Source organism: Muscardinus avellanarius (assembly GCF_963383645.1).
Source record: "Muscardinus avellanarius genome assembly, chromosome: 10".
Lineage (NCBI taxonomy): Eukaryota > Metazoa > Chordata > Mammalia > Rodentia > Gliridae > Muscardinus > Muscardinus avellanarius.
Window position 1 is genome coordinate 53,345,038 of NC_137796.1, and position 22,282 is coordinate 53,367,319.

Here is a 22,282-nt window from a genome sequence, read left to right on the forward strand (position 1 = left end):
CAGTAACACACACACACACACACACACACACACACACACACACACACTCTCTCTCTCTCTCTCTCTCTCTCTCTCTCTCTCTGTCTCTCTCTCTGTCTCTCTGTCTCTCTCTCTGTCTCTCTCTGTCTCTCTCTGTCTCTGTCTCTCTCTGTGAGTCAGGTATAATTTTAAGGACTGTACTTTTCTTCACAACCAAGGCTGTCTATGAGCAGGGAGTGACCCTGAATGCCCTCCAGCCACAGATGCCCCTCTGGGTCAGAATTGGGCCATGCATAGGGGAGGCACTCTCCCCACCAGACCAGCAGTCAGCTCTTCCTGCTGAAGTTGGAGGAGGACATGTTGGCAACCCCCAATTCATCCTGAGAAGGGGTTTCTGTCTGGTCCATGCCTTGCTATGTTAGTACTCTCATATCTGAGGGGATATATTCCAACCCCCTCCCCCAGTGAATGCCCAAAACACTGGGTAGACCCAAACCCTATGGTATACCCTACCCTTCCTTCCCCTTCCCTTCCCTTCCTCCTTCTGTCCGTCCATCCATCCATGTTGGGGTTTAAACTTAGGGGCATTCTACCTTCAGGCTATATCCCCAGCCGTATTATCTATTTATTTAATAATTTTTCAGTACTAGATACAGAACTCTTGAGCATTCTATCTCCAAGTTATACCTGCAGCCCTATTTATTTTTATGTGATACTGGGGATCGAACCCAGGAGTATTTTATGTCCAAGCTACATCCCCAGCTCGATGCTTTTTTTTAAACAGGGTCTTGCCAGGTTGCTGAAAGTCTTGCTAAATTGCTGAGGCTGGCCTTGAACCTGCAGTACTCTTGTCTTAGTCTCCCAGGTATTGGAATCTCAGGCCTGTGCCTCCATGCCAGTTCTGTGTTTGTTCTTATACATACCTATAATAAGGTTTAATTTATAAATTAAGCACAGTAATAATAACCAATAATAAAATTGAACCAGGCGTGGTGACGCACTTGGGAGGCAGAGACATGAGGATCGCGCAGGTTCGGAGCCAGCCGCGCGCGCTGGCTTAGGAGACCCTGTTTCCAAATAAAAATATAAAATATAGGTCTGGGAGTGTAGCCTGGAGGTAGAAGGGCTTCCAGGAACCCCAGTACTACCAAAAAAAAATAATATAATAAATTAATTTAAAAAAAATGATAAAATTGAACAGTTTAAATATACTGTAAAAAGAGGTATATGAATTTGGTCTCTCTCAAAATATTTTATTAATCTGGGCGTGGTGGCACCCACCTATAATCAATCCCTGTACTTGGGAGGCTGAGACAGGACCACAGGTTTGAGGACAGCCTCAGCAAGTAGTGAGATTTTCAGCAATCCAGTAAAACTGTATTTCCAAATAAGAATGAAATCTGGCTGGACGTGTAGCTTGAAGGTAGAAGGCCTCTGGGTTCAGTCTCCAGTAACACACACACACACACACACACACAGGATCGTACTCACCTGCCTCATGAAGATGATGTGAGATGAAGTGAGGTGAATAACCTAGGTATGGTGACAGGCCACACCCCGTAAGGGACGCTTGAACACAGGCACTTTGGTACCGCTGCAGTCGATCTGGTCACTGAGAAGGCTCAGTGGTGTGCAGTGGGTAGTAAGTGTATCCAGGATGGACACGTTGGCAGCCACGACTCATGTCCCAGGTGGGATGAGCATGGCGATGGGAGATTTTCTCACAGTACTTGAGAGGGTGAGTGGCACTTAAAGCTTATGAATTATTTCTCAAATTTCCCATTCAACTTTTTTTGGACTGTGTTTAATTGCGGGTAAGTAAACTGTGGTTGAGAACCTGCGATCCCCCTGTCTCAGCCTCTCAAGTACTGGGATTACAAGCCTTCTTTTTATACCCAGCATCTCATGACTCCCTTGTATGACCCCCAGCGCCTGCTTTACAAGTCAGCAGCCTGTGTGGTGTTGTGCGGATTCCCCGCATGTCCTCCCCTGGCCCTGAGCCACTACGTGAGGCATGAGAAGGTTCTGAAAAGTACCCCCATGGGAGAAGAGCTCCTGGGCGAGGCAGGAATGCCTCATCTGTGTTCCTGGGCTGTTGCTTGGTGGCCATGGAAGCGGGCACACCTCAGCCCTCTGTGCCTCAGTCTCCCTTTTTGTGGAATGACGTTGGGAGAATGAGAGAAGTTGTTTCCTACACAGCCTGGTGGTGGTGGGGCGAGTGGGGGCCCTGGCTGAAGGCGGGCCAGACCACAGCGTCCAGAGGGCAGTGTTCCTTTCCTTCACTCCTGAGCTCCAGGCACAATGTCCCAGGGAGAGCCTTTGCTTCATCCTCCTGGCCTCATCTAGGAATGGAGGCTGGCGCTTCCCCGGTTCCTGACGCCCAGGCCTCTGCTCCGGGGAGAGGCAGCCACAGTGGGGGGCCCAGGCAGGATGGGCAGGTGGCTCCACGCCTGCCCCCAGCTCCGCGTCAGAACACTACACTCTGGAGCTGGCCGTTCACTGTGGTCAGGAAGAAGAGAGGGGTGGTGTCTGTGAGGGGAGGTATCAAGCCCCAGCATTGGTGGGAGCTCCCCTCTGCCCCAGACACCATGTTGCAAACCCTTGAGTGCCCTGGACAGAGGCCTTTGCTTTTCCTCTGGAATTCTGAGTGCTGCAAGCCTGCAACCTCGGTCCACTTGGAACTGGACTGGTGGCTGGTCAGGCAGCAGGAGAGCCCCAGTTACCCCCGACCCACCTCCCTCATCCTGGGAGGTTTCCTCAGCCCCTGTCAGGAAGGCAGCTCCAGCCCTGTGGGTGGGTGAGCTTAGGGTGTCTTCGGCCTCGACCATGTGCAGGGTGCTCTCGTGATGCAGCCCAGCCCTGTCTCGCCCAGTCCACGGAGGAGGGAGCAGGCTAGAAGGGGTGGCTTGTCTCCGAGCAGGGCTGGGCTGCTGGTCCCCATGTGGAGCAGCCCTCAGCTGTGTCTGGGCCACTGTGCTCTCTCGGCTCCTTGCTTTTTCAGCAAAGGAGACATCATGTGTGCATCTCAGCCTGCAGCCCACTTTTTTCATATGACAATCCTATATTAGACATCTCCTAGGAGATTTGTGTTTTTTTTTTTCTCTTGATGGTACTGGGGGTGGAACCCAGGGGGCTTTCTACCTCTGGGCTATACTCCCAGACCTATTTTATATATTATTTGGAAACAGGGTCTCACTAAGTAGCTGAGGCTGGTTTCAAACCTGTGCAATCCTTCTGTCTCAGTCTCCCAAGCATGGGGATAAATTCCCAGTGTGTCTGTGTCTGTCTCTCTTTTCTTCCTTTTATATCTATCTCTCTCTCTCTCTCTCTCTCTCTCTCTCTCTCTCTCTCTCTCTCTCCATCTCTGTCTAACACACACACATATGGTGGGAATAAAAATAAAAATCTTAGTGGCAAGGCACCCCTGAATTCAATTCCCAGTACCCAGAGAAAAAAAGAGCTTTTTTAAAATTTCTAGAGGCCCACTATAGTTAATAAAGCATATCATGGGAGTGTTCCTACCCTCCCCCTTTTTGGAAAACAGAAATGTTAATACAGGGATTGCGTTTTAGGGTATGGTTTGTTCCAAAGGGAGCATAGGTTAAAGCCTGTGGAGAAATGCTGGCTGGAGCCTCGACTCAGGGAGGGAAGAAGACAACAGGCTCTGTCTGGGTGTGCACTGGCCTTGCTGTGCGCAGGCCCTGGGACCATGCGAACTTCACCTGGCTCAGTCACTACCTGAATGCCTACTTTGCACCTGCAGTTACTGCAGGCATACCATGTTCAAAGTAGATAAAAATCCTTACCCTCAGCAGGCGTGGTGGTGCCAACTTATAAACCCAGCATTTGGGAGGCTGAGACAGGAGGATCACGGTTCGAGGACAGCCTCAGCTACTACTTAGACCTTTTGCAACTCAGTGAAACCCTGTTTCAAAATAAAGAATAAAAAATAGGGCTGGGGTATAGCTTGGAGGTAGAATGCTCCTGGTTTCATCCCTAGTACCATATAGTAGGGACCCCAGACTCTGCTTGAGTGGGCAAGAGCAGCATGTCAACACTTGATATTTATGCATCTGTCTTACAAAGAATGAAGCCAGGTATAGTGGCACATGCCTGTAATCTCAGTACTTGGGAGACTGAGACAGGAGGATCGCAGGTTGAAAGCCAGCCTCAGCAATTCAGTAAGGCCCTCAGCAAATTAAACCCCTAGGTTTAATCCTCAGTACCACACAAGAAGGAGGAGAAGGAGAAGAAGAAATAATAATAATGATGATGTTCATACATCTGTCTTAAAAAGTGTGATCTTGTGGGGATGAGGCCAGTTTGAGAAGGCAGAGGCTTCTGTGCATTAAGGGCAGCTTGGCTTAATTTCTGCTTGGTTCAGCAAGCCACAGAGCTGAGCAAGAACTGCCCTGCCACTGGGCGTGGTGACACACACTTATAATCCCATCATTTGGGATAGGAGGATCAGGGTTCGCGGCCAGCCTCAGGATAGGAGGATCAGGGTTCACGGCCAGCCTCAGCTACTTAGGCCCTTTGCAACTCAGTGAGACCCTGTTTCAAAATAAAGAATTAGAAATAGGTCTGGAGGTGTAGCTCAAAGGTAGAATGAATGTCCCTGGGTTCCATCCCCTGTACTGAAAAAAAAAAAAAAAAACAAAAGCCGGGCGTGGTGGCGCACGCTTGTAATCCCCGCGCTTGGGAGGCGGAGACAGGAGGATCGCGCAGGTTCGAAGCCAGCTGCAAGCATTGGCTTAAGAGACCCTGTTTCCAAATAAAAATGTAAAAATAGGTCTAGGAGTGTAGCCCGGAGGTAGAAGGGCTTCCAGGAACCCCAGTACCACCAAAAAAAAAACCAAAAAAAAAAAACCTGCCTGCCCATTGACCCCAGGGAAGACTACAGGCCTGTTGTCCATCTACCAGACATGGAGAGTAGCAGCTTTTCTTGCATGTTTTTTTTTTTTGGGGGGGGGCGGTGGTACTGGGAGTGGAACCCAGGGGCTTTCTACCTTCCGGCTATACTCCCAGACCTATTTTATATTTTATTTGGAAACGGGGTCTCACCAAGTTGCTTAGAGCCTCACTAAGTAGCTGAGGCTGGCTTCGAATCTGTGCTATCCTCCTGTCTCAGCCTCCCAAGCACAGGGATTACAAGCCTGTGCTACCACGCCCGGCTCCTTGCATGTGTTTTTTAACCTATTCCTCAGTTTCCTCTTTTGTAATGCAGGCAGAAAGAGTAGTTAATACGAGTGAGTTCTCTGAGTACTTACTAGAGGCCTTTTCCCTTCCAAGTCCCAGCTCTTCTGCCTGGGGGCAGTTATGCTTATGCAAACCCGTGTGAGCAGGAAGGCTTTATTTTCTAACTCCAGTAGCACAGAATGCTTCAGTGTTCACTTTTCTTTTTTCATGTATGATGTCTCAATCATTCCAGCTCCACATACAGACCTGCCTCATTCCTTACCTCAGTGCAGCGTCTCTCATTGTGTAGACGTTTCGAGTGTGTTCTCTCTGCTCTGTGACAGTCCTGTGTGAAGTGGATGGCACCATCTGAAAGACCCACCATTATTTTATAGAACACCAAAAAGTAGCAGTGTCCAATTAAGTGAAGACAGGCTGCTACTATAAGATGCTTCTGTGTTCCAACAATGTCAAACATTGAAAATGTACCAGGCATGGTGGCACACACTTGTCATCCCAGTACTTGGGAGGCTGAGACAGGAGGATCCAGGTTCACCAATAGCCTCAGCCACTTAGGCTCTCCACAACTTAGGCCCTGTTTCAAAATAAAGAATAAAAAAATTGGAGCCAGGCGAGGTAGTATGTGCTTATAATCCCAGCATTTACCCTGTTTCAAAATAAAGAATAAACTGGGCGTGGTGGTGCACGCTTGTAATCCCCGCTCTTGGGAGACTGAGACAGGAGGATCACACAGGTTTGAAGCCAGCCTCAGCTACTTAGTGAGGTGATCAGCAACTTAGACCCTTTTTCCAAATAAAATATAAAAAATAGGTCTGGGAGCATAGCCCGGAGGTAGAAAGCCCCTGGGTTCCACCCCCATTACTACCAAAAAAAGAATTAAAAATAGGGCTGGGAGTGTAGCTCGGCGTTAGAATGCCTCCTGGGTTCCCTCCCCAGCACCCCCCCCACACACACATACAGATTGAAAATGTGCCATTGGATGATGGAAATAGAAGTAGGCCTGCTTGACACCTGAGGAAATGGAGCCCAGGACGAGGACAGCCTAAGCAGGGTGGACAGGCTCATGCTCAGCGGCCTGGTCCCATCACTGTGTCCCGTGGGTCTTGGCTGGGACCTCCATGTCACAGCAGCCAGGAGAGGCAGCAGCTGATGCTGGGCGGCCTGGAGGGCGGCACCAAGGGCTGGGCCTCTCGGTCCTGGCTCCTGTCGGGGCTGCATCACTGTGGCTCATGTCAGCCTCTGGTCTGAGGCTTGGGAGGTGCCTGCTTACCCTCTTTGAATTTTCTCATAGTGAACGTCTTCTGTTTCCCACTTGTCAGATGACTATTTTCTAGACACAAAATACACAGGCTCAAATGCATTGGGTTGAACCACCTAAAATTGCCATGCGATGAGTTACAAATGGGGGAATGTGCATGATTTAGTGTCATTCAGCCTAATCTTTTCAGTCTGTGGTCATTAGACAAATAATAGTTTACAAGTACCAAAAGAAAAAAATTTCCCCAACAACTTCCAACTAAGTTACTGAGCTACTTTATTGTTCTCAAACCAGGCTCCAATCTGCTGGGACCCACTTTCCTGCCCACCACTTTGTCTTCCCCTGCCAGGCCCCAACCCTCCCTTCCTCAGCAGACCTATCCCCTGCTGGCAGCTCTGGCCTCACCAGGGCTTCCGCTGCTTTGATCTTAAATGCTTCCTTTTTTTTTTTTTTTTAAACAAAACATCAGTGACTTGTAAACTTGAGCTGGTCATTTATTCTGCAGAAATTCATAGGCGCACACAGATCTGCCCTTATTCCAGGCTCAGGGCAGCCACGGCAGTGAACAAAAGTGTCTCCCTTCTTTGGCTGCAGGGTGCTTGGGCCAGGCTGATCCTGGGAGGGACTTTCCCCCTTTTTCCTCTCCAGCCCTCTGCCACCTGCTGCAGCCAGAGGTCTTTGAAGTTTAGCCACGTCTTATGAGTTCTCCCTGGCTCAGACAGATCTTGCCAAAGTCCTCAGATGAGTCCAGTCATTGCTGTTGGTCATTACTCATGTACTGGAGGGGGTGTGACTGTGGCCAGGCAGGGCGGAGGTCTTCAGCTCTCCTGGCCACCAGGCCCAAAACTCGTGTGTCTCCCCCACAGGGAAGAGTGGATGCGGGCCATCCAGATGGTCGCCAATAGCCTCAAGCAGCGGGGCCCAGGTGAGGACGCCGTGGACTATAAGTGTGGCTCCCCCAGTGATTCTTCTGCAGCCGAGGAGATGGAGGTGGCGGTCAGCAAGGCACGGGCCAAAGTGGTACGTGTGGGGCGGGCGGCCAGGAGGTGACACTATGCAGGCACGGCCTCCCTTGGCTTCTGAACAGATGTGCAGGGGTCCAGCAAACCTGTAGGAAGGTGTGGGTTCCAGTTGTGGGTGTGCCTGGGTTGCTCTGTGCCCTTGGGGTAGGGGGCCTCCCTGGTGGAACTGCTATGGCTCTGTCCTGGGAAGCTGTGAAGAGAGGAGGCCTGGAGGGCTGTGACTGGGAGTGCAGGGTCTACAGAGCGTCAGGACAGAGCTCCCTTCCTACCCTGCATAGGTCTTTGGGTTTTCTTCTTTCTATGTTAAAATTTCCTCCAATTCTAGGGCTGAGTGCTGGGCACTCACCACTCTGCTCTCTCCTCGCCTGCAGACCATGAATGACTTTGACTATCTCAAACTCCTCGGCAAGGGCACGTTTGGCAAAGTCATCCTAGTGCGGGAGAAGGCCACCGGCCGCTACTACGCCATGAAGATCCTGCGCAAGGAGGTCGTCATTGCCAAGGTGGGCTCTCGGGGATGTCAGGACCGGATGACAGCTAACTCGGTTTTAGGTCTTACTGGCTTTTGTTTGTGATTTGCAAATTGCTCATTCTGCAAAATAGAATGAGCGTTCCTGTCAGGCATTTGCACAACGGTGGGTTTTGTAAAGTAGGAAAAAGAAGCAGAACAACAACAAAAAGGGATTGGTTGCCATCAGGTGACTTGGGGACTCCTCCGGTGGGTTTAAAACAGAAACGTGTTCACTCCAACCCAGGCCTCCTGTTCTCAGGAAGAATCGGTCTGTGTTGGGATCTAGCTGTTACTTTAATGGCTTCGTGTTCTTTTGTGGCACTTTAGTGTCTTCGTTTGCTTAGTCTTGTCTGCTGGGGCCCATCAGGAGCTCAGTCCAACACAGTGGCCTCCCATCTTTTTTTTTTCTTTAAGGGGTCTTACTAAGTTGCTCAGGTTGGCCTCTAAACTTGGAATCCTTTTGTCTCAGCCTCCTGAGTAGCTTTACTACCACACACAGCAAACATATTTGTGTACTGGGGATCGAACCAGGGGCATTCTACCTCCAGGTTATACCCCGAGACCTTTTTTTGTTCTTTATTTTGAAACAGGGCCTCACAAAGTAGCTGAGGCTGACTGCGAACCTGTGATACTACTGTCTCAGCCTCCCAAGTACAGGGATTACAAGTGTGCATCACCACACCTGGCTAAACACAAATTTTTAAGAAGAAAAATAAATAGAATGACTGCCATGTAGCCATCATTCAGTTCTAGCTGCTAACAGCCAATCTTGTTTCATTAGTTCTGCCCTCCCCCTTGTTATTTTGTTTCTGGAGTGTTTTAAGGCATATCTTAAGACATGTCATTTCTCCTATACATACTTAAAAATATATCTTTACAGATGACTAATCTAAAGAATATAACCATATACTTCTGTGATCATGTCCAACAAAAGTAACTATTCATTCCTACTATGTGTGGTCCAAGTGGGGCTTCTTGGCCTCAGCACTACTGATGTTTCGAGCCACATCATCTTCCGCTGCAGGGGGCTGTGCTGTGCATGGGAGCAGGTGTGACAGCACCCTTGCATCCACCCATGGAAGCCAGTCCGGCCTCCTCAGTTGTGATAATCAAGCATGACTAGACACCCCCAAATGCCCCTGGGGATAGCGCCCCCTGGGGGAGTCAGTGCCTAGGTTGCTGTAGGTGGTTGAAGGAGCTGAGCGCTCCTTGTGGTCCTGTTGTCAGTCAGACACCAAATTTGGGCTTGTGTTCAAGTTGCCCAGAGGGCTTGAGGCAGGGCTGCCCCGCCTAGGAGTTTCTGACTCAGTGGGGCTGGGCTGGGGCCCAATAATTTGCATTTCTGCAGGTTCCCAGGCATGTGATATGGGCAATGTGAGAAGCACGCCCTGAGAAGGCGGCTGTAGTAGAGAGCCTTGCTTAGACCCAGTTTCTTTTTTGGGCCAGCACACTTTATAGCTGTTGCTTCCCACATCGTGTGTCGCCTCGGGGGCTGTGCCTGCTTGCCTCCCTTTTCCGCTGTGTGGTAGTCAGCTTCTCATCACTGTGATGAGGTGCCTGAGATAACAGTTCTAAGGGGGAAAGGTTTTTTTGGGCTCGCAGTATCAGGGGGCTTAGTCTGTGGTCCGTTGGCCTCACTTTGGGGCCATGACAGCATAGTAATGCCATGGTGGAGGCATGTGGCACGGGAGGCTTTTCACCCACGGCAGCTGGGAAGCAGAAAGAGAACGGGCTGGGCACCCAAGGCCCCCTCCGAGGGCATCCCTAGTGGCTTACCTGCCTTCTCCTTGGCCCTCCCTCCTAAAAGCCCCACCGCTTCCCAAGCCTTCCACAAATGGTCTTTGGGGTTCAGAATAAAAGGCTAGGAACAGCGGTGCACACCTGTAACCCAGCCGCTCTAGAGGCTGGGGCAGGAGGATCAAAATGTCAAGGCCAACCTGGGCAACTAGCAAGGCCCTGTCTCAAAAACTGAAAAGGTCTGGGGATATAGCTCAAAGGTAGAGCACCCCTGAGTTTTCTCTTCATTATCTCCCCCTGCCAGCCTTATAAAAAGATCCAAGCAATAGTAGGATGTTACTGTTGCCTTGTGTTTTGGTGTTGGAAGCCTAACTATAAAACCTGCATTGAGCCGGGCGTGGTGGTGCACACTTATAATCTCCGCTCTTGGGAGGCGGAGACAGGAAGATTGCGCAGGTTCGAAGCCAGCCTCTCTGGCTTAAGAGACCCTGTTTCCAAATAAAATATAAAATAGGTCTGGGAGTGTAGCCCGGAGGTAGAAGGGTTCTGTCCCCGGTACCACAAAATAAAAACAAAAAACCCCAAAAAAATTGACTATTCTCAAAGTTGTTTTTTTTTTGTTGTTGTTTTGTTTTGTTTGTTTGTTTGTTTGTTTGTTTTTTTAGGGTCTGGAACCCAGGGTATTCAACCTCCGAGTTACACCCCCTGCCCTTTTTTTTATTCTTTATTTTGAGGCAGGGTCTCACTGTGTTGCGGAGGGCCTCACTAAGTAGCTGAGGCTGTCAGCGAACCGGATCCTCTGGTCTCAGCCTCCCGAATGCTGGGATTACAGGCATGCGCCACCACGCCCAGCTAAGCCGGTTGTTTTAATAGAGCCCCTGATTATCCTTGTGTGGGCTTGCAAATGGCCATGTTCTACACCTCTAATTCATTCTGCTCCTGTGTCTCCCAGTGGTGTGTTTCTCCAGAATGTTGCTCCTCCGTGCCTGGTCGGGGTGGGCATGGTGTTGCCTGCCGCTGCTCACCCACACTCTCTGTCTGCAGGATGAAGTTGCTCACACCGTCACTGAGAGCCGGGTCCTCCAGAACACCAGGCACCCCTTCCTCACTGTGAGTTGCACTCCTCTTTTCAGGCAGCAGGGGGCAGCGAGGACAGCCCTTTGGGACAAGTTCAGGAAAGCTGCAAACCTGCCACTGCAGAGCACAGCCAGGTGTAGGCCAGGCAGGCAGGGTGAGGTGATGCTGGGCTTGCCTGGATCGAGGCACTGGGCGGACAGCTTCTTCACAGCCGTGGCTTCACATAGACACCTTGTCTGACTGGAGACACTCATTACATGATGGCCCCAGGAGAGCCAGGCTCCTGTCTTTAGGGGCTAGGGGACCAACCAGCTGGTCCAAGTGGGAAGATTGATTTTTTTGTTTGAGTTTTAAAATATCATAGAAGCAGATGTGTCACCATTGTGTTGCTTGTCAACTCAGGCCAAGTAGATTCCTCTTTGGGAGTCATCTTTGGCCATCGGTCAAATGGACTAGATTAGTCAGGCATGGTGGCGCATGCTTGTAATCCCAATACTTGGGAGGCTGAGACAGGAGGATCGCAGGTTCAGAGCCAGCATTGGCAATTTTGTAAGGCTCTCAGCAACCCACTGAGACCCTGTTTCCAAATAGGAAATGAAATCAGGCTCCGGGGGTAGCTTGGAAGTAGAATGCATCTGGGTTCAATCCCCAGTACTCCAAAAATAAATAATCAATCGAGCCAGGTATGGTGGCACATGCTTAAAATCCCAATATTTTGGAGGCTGGGGAGAATCACAGGTTCAAGGATGGCCTTGGCTACCTAGTAAGACCCTGTTTTAAAATAAGGAATAAAAAATAGAGCTGGGGGTATAGCTCGGAGATAGAATGCCCCAGGGTTCAATCCCCAGTACTGAGGGGAAAATAAATAAATAAATGGACCTGGCCGAGGGTGGCTTGTGTGCCACTTAACTTAGTTGCTGTCCAGGTGTTCTTGTAAGCCTCAGTGTTGTTCAGATGAAATCTCATGAAGTGTACCTCAGTTTACAAGACAGAACTGTAGAGTTGTTGTGAGCCAAGGGGGAGCCCAGGGCCTGTTTGAGGAACGCACTCCAGGGCTCCTCACATTTAGAACATAGTAGAACAAACTACTGTTTTTTGTTCAATAGCTTGTTCATCTTGTATTTGAAGGTGGCTCCAAAGCCATTGCTATACTTAGGCACAGCATGCAGTGTGTGTGTGTGTGTGTGTGTGTGTGTGTGTGAGAGAGAGAGAGAGAGAGAGAGAGAGAGAGAGAGAGAGAGAGAGAGAGAGAGAGAGAGACTGACTGACTGATTGATTGATGGACATGTTCTGTTAGAACAAGAGGTGGACAGTCAAGCAGCCCTGGTTGCTCAGCACGTGCTCTCCCCTGGCCAAGCCTGGGATCCACACACATCTGCAACCGCATCCCAGGCCAGGGCCGAGTGGACAGGCAGACTCGGCCTCCTCCCTCCGCCTCCCACCCCAGCTGCCCTCTGCCCCTGTCCGCAGGCACTGAAGTACGCCTTTCAGACCCATGACCGCCTGTGCTTCGTGATGGAGTATGCCAACGGCGGGGAGGTGAGCCGCAGCCTCGCCCTTGGGCGTCGCCCTCCAGGGTGTGGGGGAGGCCCAGCCTGGGCAAGACACATGGAACAGAGCGAGGCTTACTGAATGTCACCGAGCCCCCCACCCCAGGCCGGTGGCCTCCTCTCCATTTTGCATGTTGCAGGAGCTGAGGTTTGGGAACTGAGGCTAAGTGGCTTGCCCGGGCTCACACAGCCAGTCGGTGGGTTGTAGGGGGCAGGGTCCAGACCCAGACCCAAACGGCGTGGAGAGGCTGTGGGGGGGTGAGCGGGCAGTGCAAGCAGGGATGCTCTCAGGCCTCCAAGGAAGGCGCACAGGGCTGAGGCGCACGGCCCCTGACCCCGTCCTGTGGCCGAGCTGCCCGCTGCCACCGCTCCTCCTCTCCCCTCACCTTGGCCTGCAGCTGTGGCCCGCTGGAGCGTGACTGTTTGCTTCCTCTGTCTGATTCGGTCTCTCGGGACTTGTGTTCCTCCTGTCTTCCCTGTTGTCCCCCCATGCTGTCCCCTTGTCTTCCTCTTGGGACCTACTGCTGCCCCTCACGCTCACTCTGTGCGCCCCTTCCCCACGTGAGCTCTCTCGTCCCATGTCTCTTGCTCAGTCTCTTTTGATGTTGCCTGCCTGGTCCTGGAGCAGGGTTCCCGTGTCCTGGGGCTGGGTGCTGGGTCTGACCCCCTCCCCTCCTCGTGCAGCTATTCTTCCACTTGTCTCGGGAGCGGGTCTTCACAGAGGACCGGGCGCGGTTTTATGGTGCAGAGATTGTCTCGGCTCTGGAGTACTTGCACTCACGGGACGTGGTGTACCGTGACATCAAGGTGAGCTGGCAGCTGGGGCTGAGGGGCACTTGTGCACACAGGCCAGGACAGGCGCGCGCGTGCACACACACACACACACACACACACACACACACACACACACACACGGCTTGTGCCAGGGAGGCTGACCAGGCGGTTGCACAGTGAACACACTCCTAGGCTGCTGGTGAGGGTGTCCACTGGCACAAGATGTCTTAGCAGTGTCCACCAAGGCTGAACGTTAGCTGTCCGCCTGTGCCACATGCACAACAGACACAGGGATACGTGACCACCTCATGAAGTGTGCCCGCTGGGAGCAGTACTGCCTACCTGCCCAAAACACCAGAGTGGGCGAGGTGTCTGTGCTACCCACACAGAGCACTCCAGGCAGCAGAGAGACAGCAGACCCACAGCTGCAGTGTGGCTGACCCAGGGGAACGACAGATGAGACAAACCTAATACTGTTTACATGTGTATGTGTAGGTGCTAAAGCTGTCCAGAAAGGGCTAGGGTGCAGCTCAGTGGTAGACATGTGTAAGGCTCTGGTTTCCACCCCAGCGCTGCAAAAACAAAAAACTGCACCTGCAAAGTAAGGTGCAGTGGGGTGAGGAGTAGTTAATCACTGAGAAGGAACACGTAAGGATCCTGGGGGCTGCTAGCATTATTTCTTGAGTTGGTAGAAGTTATAGAGGCACCACTAAATTGATCATTTGTGTTTTTTGTTTTGTATTCTTTTCCTGGTATATGTTTTATAGTTAAAAAGGAAAAAAGCTTAGTTAGCGAATAGAAGAAAGCTAGTGCCCTTAGTGCCCAGGTAACTGCAGCTCACACTGGGAGCAGCCGGGCGGGGCCTGGCTCCCCAGCCTCCCTGCAGTGGTGTTGGGAGGTGAGAGTTGGACCCTGTGTGCTGTGCGCATGCTGTGCTCTCTCTGGCACGGGGTCGGGGGTGATGCTGAGGGGCACCTGGCTTGACACCACCCGAGCCACAGCCCTAGAAGGAAAGTGGGGGTGACGGGCAGCCCTGGGAAGATGTGCCTCTGATATATTGACTTTTCCTACAGCTGGAAAACCTCATGCTGGACAAAGATGGCCACATCAAGATCACTGACTTTGGCCTGTGTAAAGAGGGCATCAGTGATGGGGCCACCATGAAAACCTTCTGTGGAACCCCGGAATACCTGGCGCCCGAGGTGCTGGAGTGGGGATACAGGACTTGGAGGCCAAGGGCGGAGGGCCCCTTAGTTAGACCTGTGCCTTCCTGGCTCTGGCCCTCTGAGGGCAGAGCCGGGGCTCCCACATGTCCCCTGTCCAGCCCAGGGCTGTGGGCCTGGCCGCTCATGGCTGCTCCCTCCTCAGGTGCTAGAGGACAATGACTACGGCCGCGCAGTGGACTGGTGGGGGCTGGGCGTGGTCATGTACGAGATGATGTGCGGCCGCCTGCCCTTCTACAACCAGGACCACGAGCGCCTCTTCGAGCTCATCCTCATGGAGGAGATCCGCTTCCCACGCACGCTTGGCCCCGAGGCCAAGTCCCTGCTGGCTGGGCTGCTGAAGAAGGACCCCAAGCAGAGGTGAGGGCTGGCGTCTGCCCTGCCCGGTGCCGCCCGCTGCTACTGTCCCCAGGCACACTGTGGGCTTGCAGTCAGAGTCGTCCCTGTCGGCCACGATGGTTCCTGCAGCTGCAGCTGGCACTTAGGGGGTGCTTTCCCGTGGCCAGGCCTACCCCCACACTCCCTGAACTGCCATGGTTTATGGGGACACTGAGGAACAGGGCAGTCCTGTGCCTGGCCTGTGGCAACTGAGTTGGTGGTGGCTGAGCCAGGATACATCTCTGCCCTCTCCACCTGCCCTGTCACCTCCCTGTCTGGATTTGGGGAGGGCACACAGACCGCTGGGTCCAGGTTGCCTGTGACCCTGGCCCTTGGTTTCCTCTGTGAAGTGATGGTCTGTGGCTGGGACAGCGCTATTAAGGGCTGTGTCTCAGGCCTGCCCGCACTAAGCCGTCTCCCAGCACCGGCTGCTCTGGTAGGCGGGTGCTGACGGCCGTCTCTGCCCAGGCTCGGTGGGGGGCCCAGCGATGCCAAGGAGGTCATGGAGCACAGGTTCTTCCTCAGCATCAACTGGCAGGATGTGGTACAGAAGAAGGTGAGCCCCCAGGCCCTGCTCCAGCAGGACCCCCGAGTGCCTGGCCTCTTTCCTAGGTCAAGGACTGTCCTGGGGTCTAAGTCTGAGCTCTTCTCCTCCGCAGCTCCTGCCACCCTTCAAACCTCAGGTAACATCTGAGGTTGACACGAGGTACTTCGACGATGAGTTCACCGCCCAGTCTATTACAATCACACCCCCGGACCGCTGTGAGTGTCTGGCGCCTTTAGCTTCCACGCCTGGCCGGGTGGGGGAGCCGTGGGAGGGCTATGCAGAGGGGCAGGGCTGCGCCCTAACTTCAGAAAGTCCCAGGACAGCCAGGCATGGCAGCACACCCACACCCCTTTGGTGTCAGTACTTGGGAGGCTGAAATGGAAGGATCAAAGGTTTGAGGATAGCCTCAGCAAGTAATGAGACGCTCATGAACCTAGTGAGACTGTCTGTTTCAAAAATAAAAATAAGGCTGGGCGTGGTGGCGCACGCTTGTAATCCCCGTGCTTGGGAGGTTGAGACAGGAGGATCGCACAGGTTCAAAGCCAGCCTCAGCTACTTAGTGAAGCTCTCAGCAACTTAGTGAGACCCTGTTTCCAAAAAAATAATAAAATAGGTCTGGGAGTATAGCCCGGAGGTAGGAAGCCCCTGGGTTCCACCCCCAGTACCACCAAAATATAAAAATAAATAAATAAAAAATAGGGCTGGGGATGTAACTCAGAGGTAGGATGCCCTTGGGGTCAATCTCTAGTAACACTAATACACACACACACATACACACTCCCTCCCTTCTCTCTCCCTCCCTCCCTCCCTCCCTCCCTCTTTCTCTCTCCCTCCTTCCCACTCACTCACTCACTCACTCACTCAGTTCCCAGGATGCAGAGAGAGTACTTGGGAGTGGACAAGGCAGGGCCCAAGGGATCCTAGTGGAATGGAGGGAGGCTGGGGGCAGGGGCAGGCAGTGGGCTCATGGGAGCATTCTGTCCAGACAAGGCTGCCCAGGGCCTGGCGGAGAGGGGCTCGCTCAGGAAGGAAGGCACTCCATCTCCCCTGTCCCCTTCTCATGGGTGCTTGTTGGCTGATGGCCCCAAGGCAGCCCTTCCTGTGTGCGGCTCCCTAGGGGGTCTGGTGGGGCCCTGGGCCCTCTACAGGCTGGTCATCCCAAATATACCTCACCCACCCACAGATGACAGCTTGGGCTCGCTGGAGCTGGACCAGCGGACGCACTTCCCCCAGTTCTCCTACTCCGCCAGCATCCGAGAGTGAGCAGCCCATGGCCACCACAGGACACATGCTCAGCCGCTGTCCACCGCCTGGATGGCTTTAAAATTTTTTAATTTTGCCTTTTTGGTTTGTGCCCCCATCCTCACTCCCTCAACCCCGTTTCCAGTTCCTCTTTGGTCCTTGCCAGGTCCACTTCCGTGGTCCCAGCCTCCCCATTGTGCCCAGACTCATGTTGGGGGCTGTCCACCTCCTGCCCCAGGATAAGCTCTTGGGAGGATGGAGAGATTCAGGTGTTTGATCAACACACACCCCAGCAAGGGTGAAGCGTGGCACTACGTCCTGCCAGAGCTGCTGCCTGGGTACCATGGGGGCAGCCGCCTGCGCTGCTGCTACTGGACAGAGGCAGCCCTAGCGGAATGGCCACGTGGTCCACAGCACCCACGCGGCCTTCGTGTCCTGTCGCCTGGGCACCCGATGTGGTCAGCAAAGCAATAATGTCAGGGACCGGCAGGGGCCTTTGGAAGCGGTGGACCAGGGGTCAGCGCTCCCTTGTGATGGAGCAGATCCTTGGACCTATGGCATGGCGACCCAGAAAGGGCCCTGCCTGTGCTATGGCCTTGCCTCCCTGCCCAAGTGCTCTCCTGACCCTGTGGCTGAGGCAGGAGCACTGGGGCCTGCCCGCCCCGCCCCGTGCCTTACCAGGGCTTCCTTGCAGCTGGCCTTACCTCCCCGGACCCCAGGCCCGGCCCCGCCCCTCTGAAGGATGGGGCCAGGATCACTCCCTCCTCTGCCTGGGGCAGAAGGGCGCAGCCTCGGCTGTTACACATCTCACACCAGACAGTATTGGGCACGTGGACCTGGGTTGGCAGGGGGCGGGGCTGGCATCTTTGGTACATACCAGGATGGGGCCTCTGAGCAAGGAGGCTGCCAGGCTGCCTCACCCCTGCCCGCTCCATGGCCCATGTTCTGCAGCCTTAAGGTGATGCATGGTCAAGTCTGTCAGTGGGCCCATGCATGTGTGCCTTGGACCATGTCAGTGGGCATCCCTGAGCTTCCAGGGTGCAAATGCATGGCCGTGTGTGTGTGTGTGTGTGTGTGTGTGTGTGTGTGTGTGTGTGTGTTTTTTCAGGCCCCGGCCCCAGCCCAAGCATTTCATCCCATGGGGGAGCAGGTGCCTGGGATCCACTTGTGGCCCTGCCTCCCCCCAACATCTCTGGGTGTGTGGAATTTGGCTTTTGTGGTTTTGCTCTCCCACCCCACCTCCCATACTAGACAGTTCACTGAGAGGCGTGGGTGGGGTGGCTTGGGTGGGGTCTTTGTCCTTTCTTTGTGCGTATGTTGTTTATCTGACAGTTCTACCCATCCCCACTGGCCTTTCCTTATTCTTCATATTTGTACGGTACAAGCAATAAAGACACTCATTCAGACGGGCCCAGCCTGCTCTTACACTGGCCCCCCCAGCCTTGCTGTGGTCCCGGCCTTGAGCGCCATCCACCTGCTGCTCCCTGAGGCCAGGAGGTGAGGGAGCTGCAGAGGCTGGAGAGGGTGGACACCAGGGGGAAGCTGCCGGGGTGGGGGGCTTGGGAGGGGTCTGGCCAGGTGGGCAGAGTGGGTCCAGGGTGGTGGTGGGATGGGCGGAAGGGCAAGTTGGGAGGGTCGGTGGTGACAAACAAGGAGGTGCGTGTGTCACAGCCATGGGACTGGGCGGGAGAGGTGGGGCTTGTTTCACAGGGCCCTGGGGCTTAGGAGGGCTCTGCCCACTGGCACTAACTCTGAAAGCTTAAGGCCCCAAACTGCAGCACATAATCTGTCATGTGAGCTGCGTTTGTGGATGCCTACAGCCTGGAGCACCTGAGCAGGTGATTGTGGGCCCTCTCAGCTCTGGGACTCGGCCCTCAGACCACCTGGCCCCTTTATCCTGGCTGGGGCTGGGCCTGTGTCCCATGACCCCGTCCCTGTTCCTATACTCGAGTCAAAGCCTCGTGGGCTGGGCTGCCTCCCTCTCCCAGACCCAGGACCCCACATGCTGCGGGCCTGGCACAGGTGAATTCATGCAGGAGGCTTCCAGTCTCACCTGAGTGCCAGGTTCTGTCCAGCCCCAGGAGACACTGCTGGGGTGAGGGCAGTGGCGGTTTTTCTAACTTTATATTGGCCCTTAAGGTGTTCTTAATTTTAAAAGTGTGCCCCGTGGTGGGGAGAGAAACAGAGGCCTATAGAGAAAAGCCTTTGCTCTTCCCTTTGAGGGTGAGGGAAAAGGCGCGTCCTGTCACAGGGTGATGCGGGCGCAAGGGTGCCACCCTGTCTACCTCAGCATCCAGCCTTCTCTCCTGCTCCACAAGAGGAACCAGCGCTGTTGATCCACTGCTGCCCTTAGTTGAAACATCCTTAGAGGTCTTGCGGCTTCTTTGTTTGAGGGTGAGAGCTTTAATAAAATTTACCGGCCAGGTGTGATGGCACACACTTGTAATCTCAGTACTTGAGAGACTAAGACTGGAGGATCACAGGTTCGAGGACAGCCTCAGCAACTAGTGAGACTTCAATTAACCTAGCTAAAAGAGATCTTGTTTCAAAAACAAAATAGTGATGGGGTGTAGCTTGGAGGTAGAATGCCCCTGGGCTCTGGTACCACAAAAATAAATATTACCAATTAAATTTTGAGTAGATTATCTTTTGCAGTGTTCATTTTAAACAAGGTGTGTGTGTGTGTGTGTGTGTGTGTGTGTGTGTGTGTGTGTGTGTGTGTAAATACAATGTGGCTGGGTGTAGTGGTGCACACCTTTAATCCCAGTACTTGGGAGGCTGATGCAGGGGTGTTACAAATTCAAGACCATCCTGACAATAAAACACTGTCTCAAAAAATAAAATGGAGCTGGGCATGGTGGCACACACTTGTAATCCCAGCATTTGGGAGGTTGAGACAGGGAGGATCACAGTTTGCAGCCAGCCTCAGGTACTTAGTGAGGCCCTTTGCAACTCAGACCCTGTTCTAAAATAATAAAAAAAAAATCGGGCTGAGGGTGTAGCTCAGAGGTAGAATGCCCCTGGGTTCCATCCCCAGTACCACAAAAATAAATAAAATGGAGCTGGGCGTGGTGGCACATACTCGTAATCCTAGTACTTGGGAGGCTGAGACAGGAGGATTAAAGGTTCACAGTCAGCTTCTGCTACTTAGGCCCTCTGCAACTTAGTGAGACCCTGTTTGAAAATAAAGGATAAAAAATCTGAATTAGAAAAAAAAAATGGAAGTGTAGCCAGGCGTGGTGGTGCACATTTGTAACCCCCATGCTTGGGAGGCGGAGACAGGATCGCACAGGCTCAAAGCCAGCCTCAGCTGGTTTAAGAGACCCGGTTTCCAAATAAAATATAAATAGGTCTGGGAGTGTAGCCCAGAGATAGAAGGCCCATGGGTTCCATCCCCAGTACCACCAAAAATAAAAATAAATGGGGTGTAGCTGGGCATGGTGGCACACGCTTGTAATCCCAGTACTTGGGAGGCTGAGACAGGATTATTGCACAGGTTAGAAGCTAGCCTCAGCTACTTAGTGAGGCTCTCAGCAACTTAGTGAGACCTGTTTCCAAATAAAATAGAAAAGAGGTCTGGGAGTGTAGCCTGGAGGTAGAAAGCCTTTGGATTCCATCCCCAGCACCACTAAATAAAATTAAGTAATGAGGGTGTAACTCGGAGGTAGAATTTCCCTGGGTTCAATCCCCAGCATCACAAAACATTCAGACAGCCAGGTGTGATGGAGCACACTTAAAATCCTAGTTCCTGGGAGGCTGAGACAGGAGGATTGCGGGTTCACAGATATCTTTAGCTACTTAGGTCCTTCACAACTTTTGAGACCCTGATATTTCCAAATAAAAAATAAAATAGGTATACAATAGACCTGGGGGTGTATCTCAGAGGTAAAAGGCCCCTGGGTTCCATCCCCAGTAGCACACACACACACACACACACACACACACACACACACACAGCTGGGGGTGTGGCTCAGAGGTAGAATGTTTCTGGGTTCAGTCTTCAGTAGTACAAAAATACGGCTGGGGGTACATTGCAGCTTACTGACAGCGCCCTTGGGTTCAATCCCTAGCAGCAGGTACGTAGGCACCGTCAGTGGGAATGCGTGGGGAGTCAGTGACGGCAGGTGCCAGCGCACTGAGTGGGTACCACCCCTCTGCAGGTAGATGCAGGGACAGGTAGGTCACTGCTTTGGCATCTCCCCATGTGGCACGCCGGGCGCATGCTGCTCACGCTGCTGTGGATGGGGATGTTTACATAGTGCATCAGGTCACTCAAAAGAGATTGTCTTTAGCCACGCTTCTTCATTTTGAGGGGCTCTGGGTGGACGTTGCTGTTCAACTGCTTCACAAAGCTGGAGAGGCAGGTGCATCCCAGCCAGTTCAGCCCTGCCCCTGTAGAGAAATGTGGGCTTCCGTTTTTCTTTTATTCACTTATTTTTGCACTGCTGGGGATGGAACCCCCACCCAGCCCTATTTTTTTTTTTATTTTTTCCTTTTTTAGTGGTACTGGAGGGGGGGGTGGAATCCAGGGGCTTTTCTACCTCTAGGCTATACTCCTAGACCTATTTTATACTTTATTTGGAAACAAGGTCTCACTAAGTTGCTGAGACCCTCACTCAGTAGCTGAGGCTGGCTTTGAACCCGTGCGATCCTCCTGTCTCAGCCTCCCAAGTGCTGGGATTAAAAGGGTGCGCCACCACCATGCCTGGCTCTATTTTCTAGTCTTTTTATTTTTTGAAACAGTCTCACTGAGTTGCAAAGGGCTTCGCTAAGTAGCTGAAGCTGTCCAAAATCTGTGATCCTCCAGTCTCCACCTCCTGAATGCTGGGATTACAAGCATGCATCACCATGCCCGGCTTTTTATTTTAATATTATTATTTCTTTTACAAACAGTGCTGTAATAAACCTTAAAGATTCATTTTACTGCCTTTATGCTTTCATATTTGCGGCCTATATCCCAAAAATCTGTTTTCTGCGGTACTGGGGATTGAGCCTAGGGGCATTCTACCTCCGAGGTACATCCCCAGCCTTATTTTTTATTCTTTATTTTGAATTTATTTGAATTAGGGTCTCACTGAGTTGCTGCTGCTGAGGCTGTCCACAAACCGCGATCCTCCTGTCTCAGCTTCCCAAATAGGGATTACAAGAGGGTGCCACCATGCCCAGCTATATCCCAAGTTAGTGGGTGTCAGATAACTTTCCAAAAATGTGTAGCAATTCACACATTTTGTTTATAAAATGAAAAGGCTTGGAGAAAATTTTCAAGAATGACACTTAGCCAGGAGTGCTGGCACACTCCTACAATCTCAGAATTTGGGAGCCTGAGATAGGATTGTGGATTTGAGGCCAGCATGTGGTACATTAATGAGGCCCTGTTTCAAAATAAAAAACACTGCGAGCTGGGCGTGGTGGCGCATGCTTGTAATCCCAGCATTCGGGAGGCTGAGACCTGGAGGATCGCGGTTCGCGGACAGCCTCAGCTACTTAGGGAGGCCCTCTGCAACTCAGTGAGACCTGGTTTCAAAATAAAGAATAAAAAATAGGGCAGGGGGTGTAGCCCGGAGGTCAAATGCCCCTGGGTTCCATCCCCAGACCCGAAAAACAAAACAACAACAACAAAAAAACACTGCCCAGCACTGTGGTGCACACCTGCAATTCCAGTACTTGAGAGGCTGAAACAGGAGGATTGCAGGTTCAAAGCCAGCCTCAGCAACTTAGGCTTTCAGAAGTTTAGCAAGACCATTTCCAAATTAAAAAAAAATATGGCTGGGGTATGGATCAGAGG

At 52.3% G+C, this 22,282-nt stretch overlaps 1 protein-coding gene across 3 annotated transcripts in view; it reads left to right on the plus strand.

Moving 5' to 3' along the window:
• AKT2 (AKT serine/threonine kinase 2) overlaps window positions 1–16,518 on the plus strand; it is a gene marked incomplete at both ends in the record, with an annotated part of 30,767 nt that extends 14,249 nt beyond the window's left edge. Inside the window, 10 exons of one of the 3 annotated variants that reach the window (XM_080703311.1) lie at window positions 7,303–7,462; window positions 7,830–7,961; window positions 10,751–10,816; window positions 12,254–12,322; window positions 13,018–13,140; window positions 14,181–14,309; window positions 14,476–14,690; window positions 15,177–15,264; window positions 15,368–15,470; window positions 16,439–16,518. In XM_080703311.1, the coding sequence (XP_080559437.1) occupies window positions 7,303–7,462; window positions 7,830–7,961; window positions 10,751–10,816; window positions 12,254–12,322; window positions 13,018–13,140; window positions 14,181–14,309; window positions 14,476–14,690; window positions 15,177–15,264; window positions 15,368–15,470; window positions 16,439–16,518 (1,165 nt within the window). The remainder of the gene's footprint in view (window positions 1–7,302; window positions 7,463–7,829; window positions 7,962–10,750; window positions 10,817–12,253; window positions 12,323–13,017; window positions 13,141–14,180; window positions 14,310–14,475; window positions 14,691–15,176; window positions 15,265–15,367; window positions 15,471–16,438) is intronic. The other 2 variants (XM_080703312.1, XM_080703313.1) reach the window with 2 other exon arrangements.
• Between the last annotated feature and the right edge of the window lie 5,764 nt (window positions 16,519–22,282).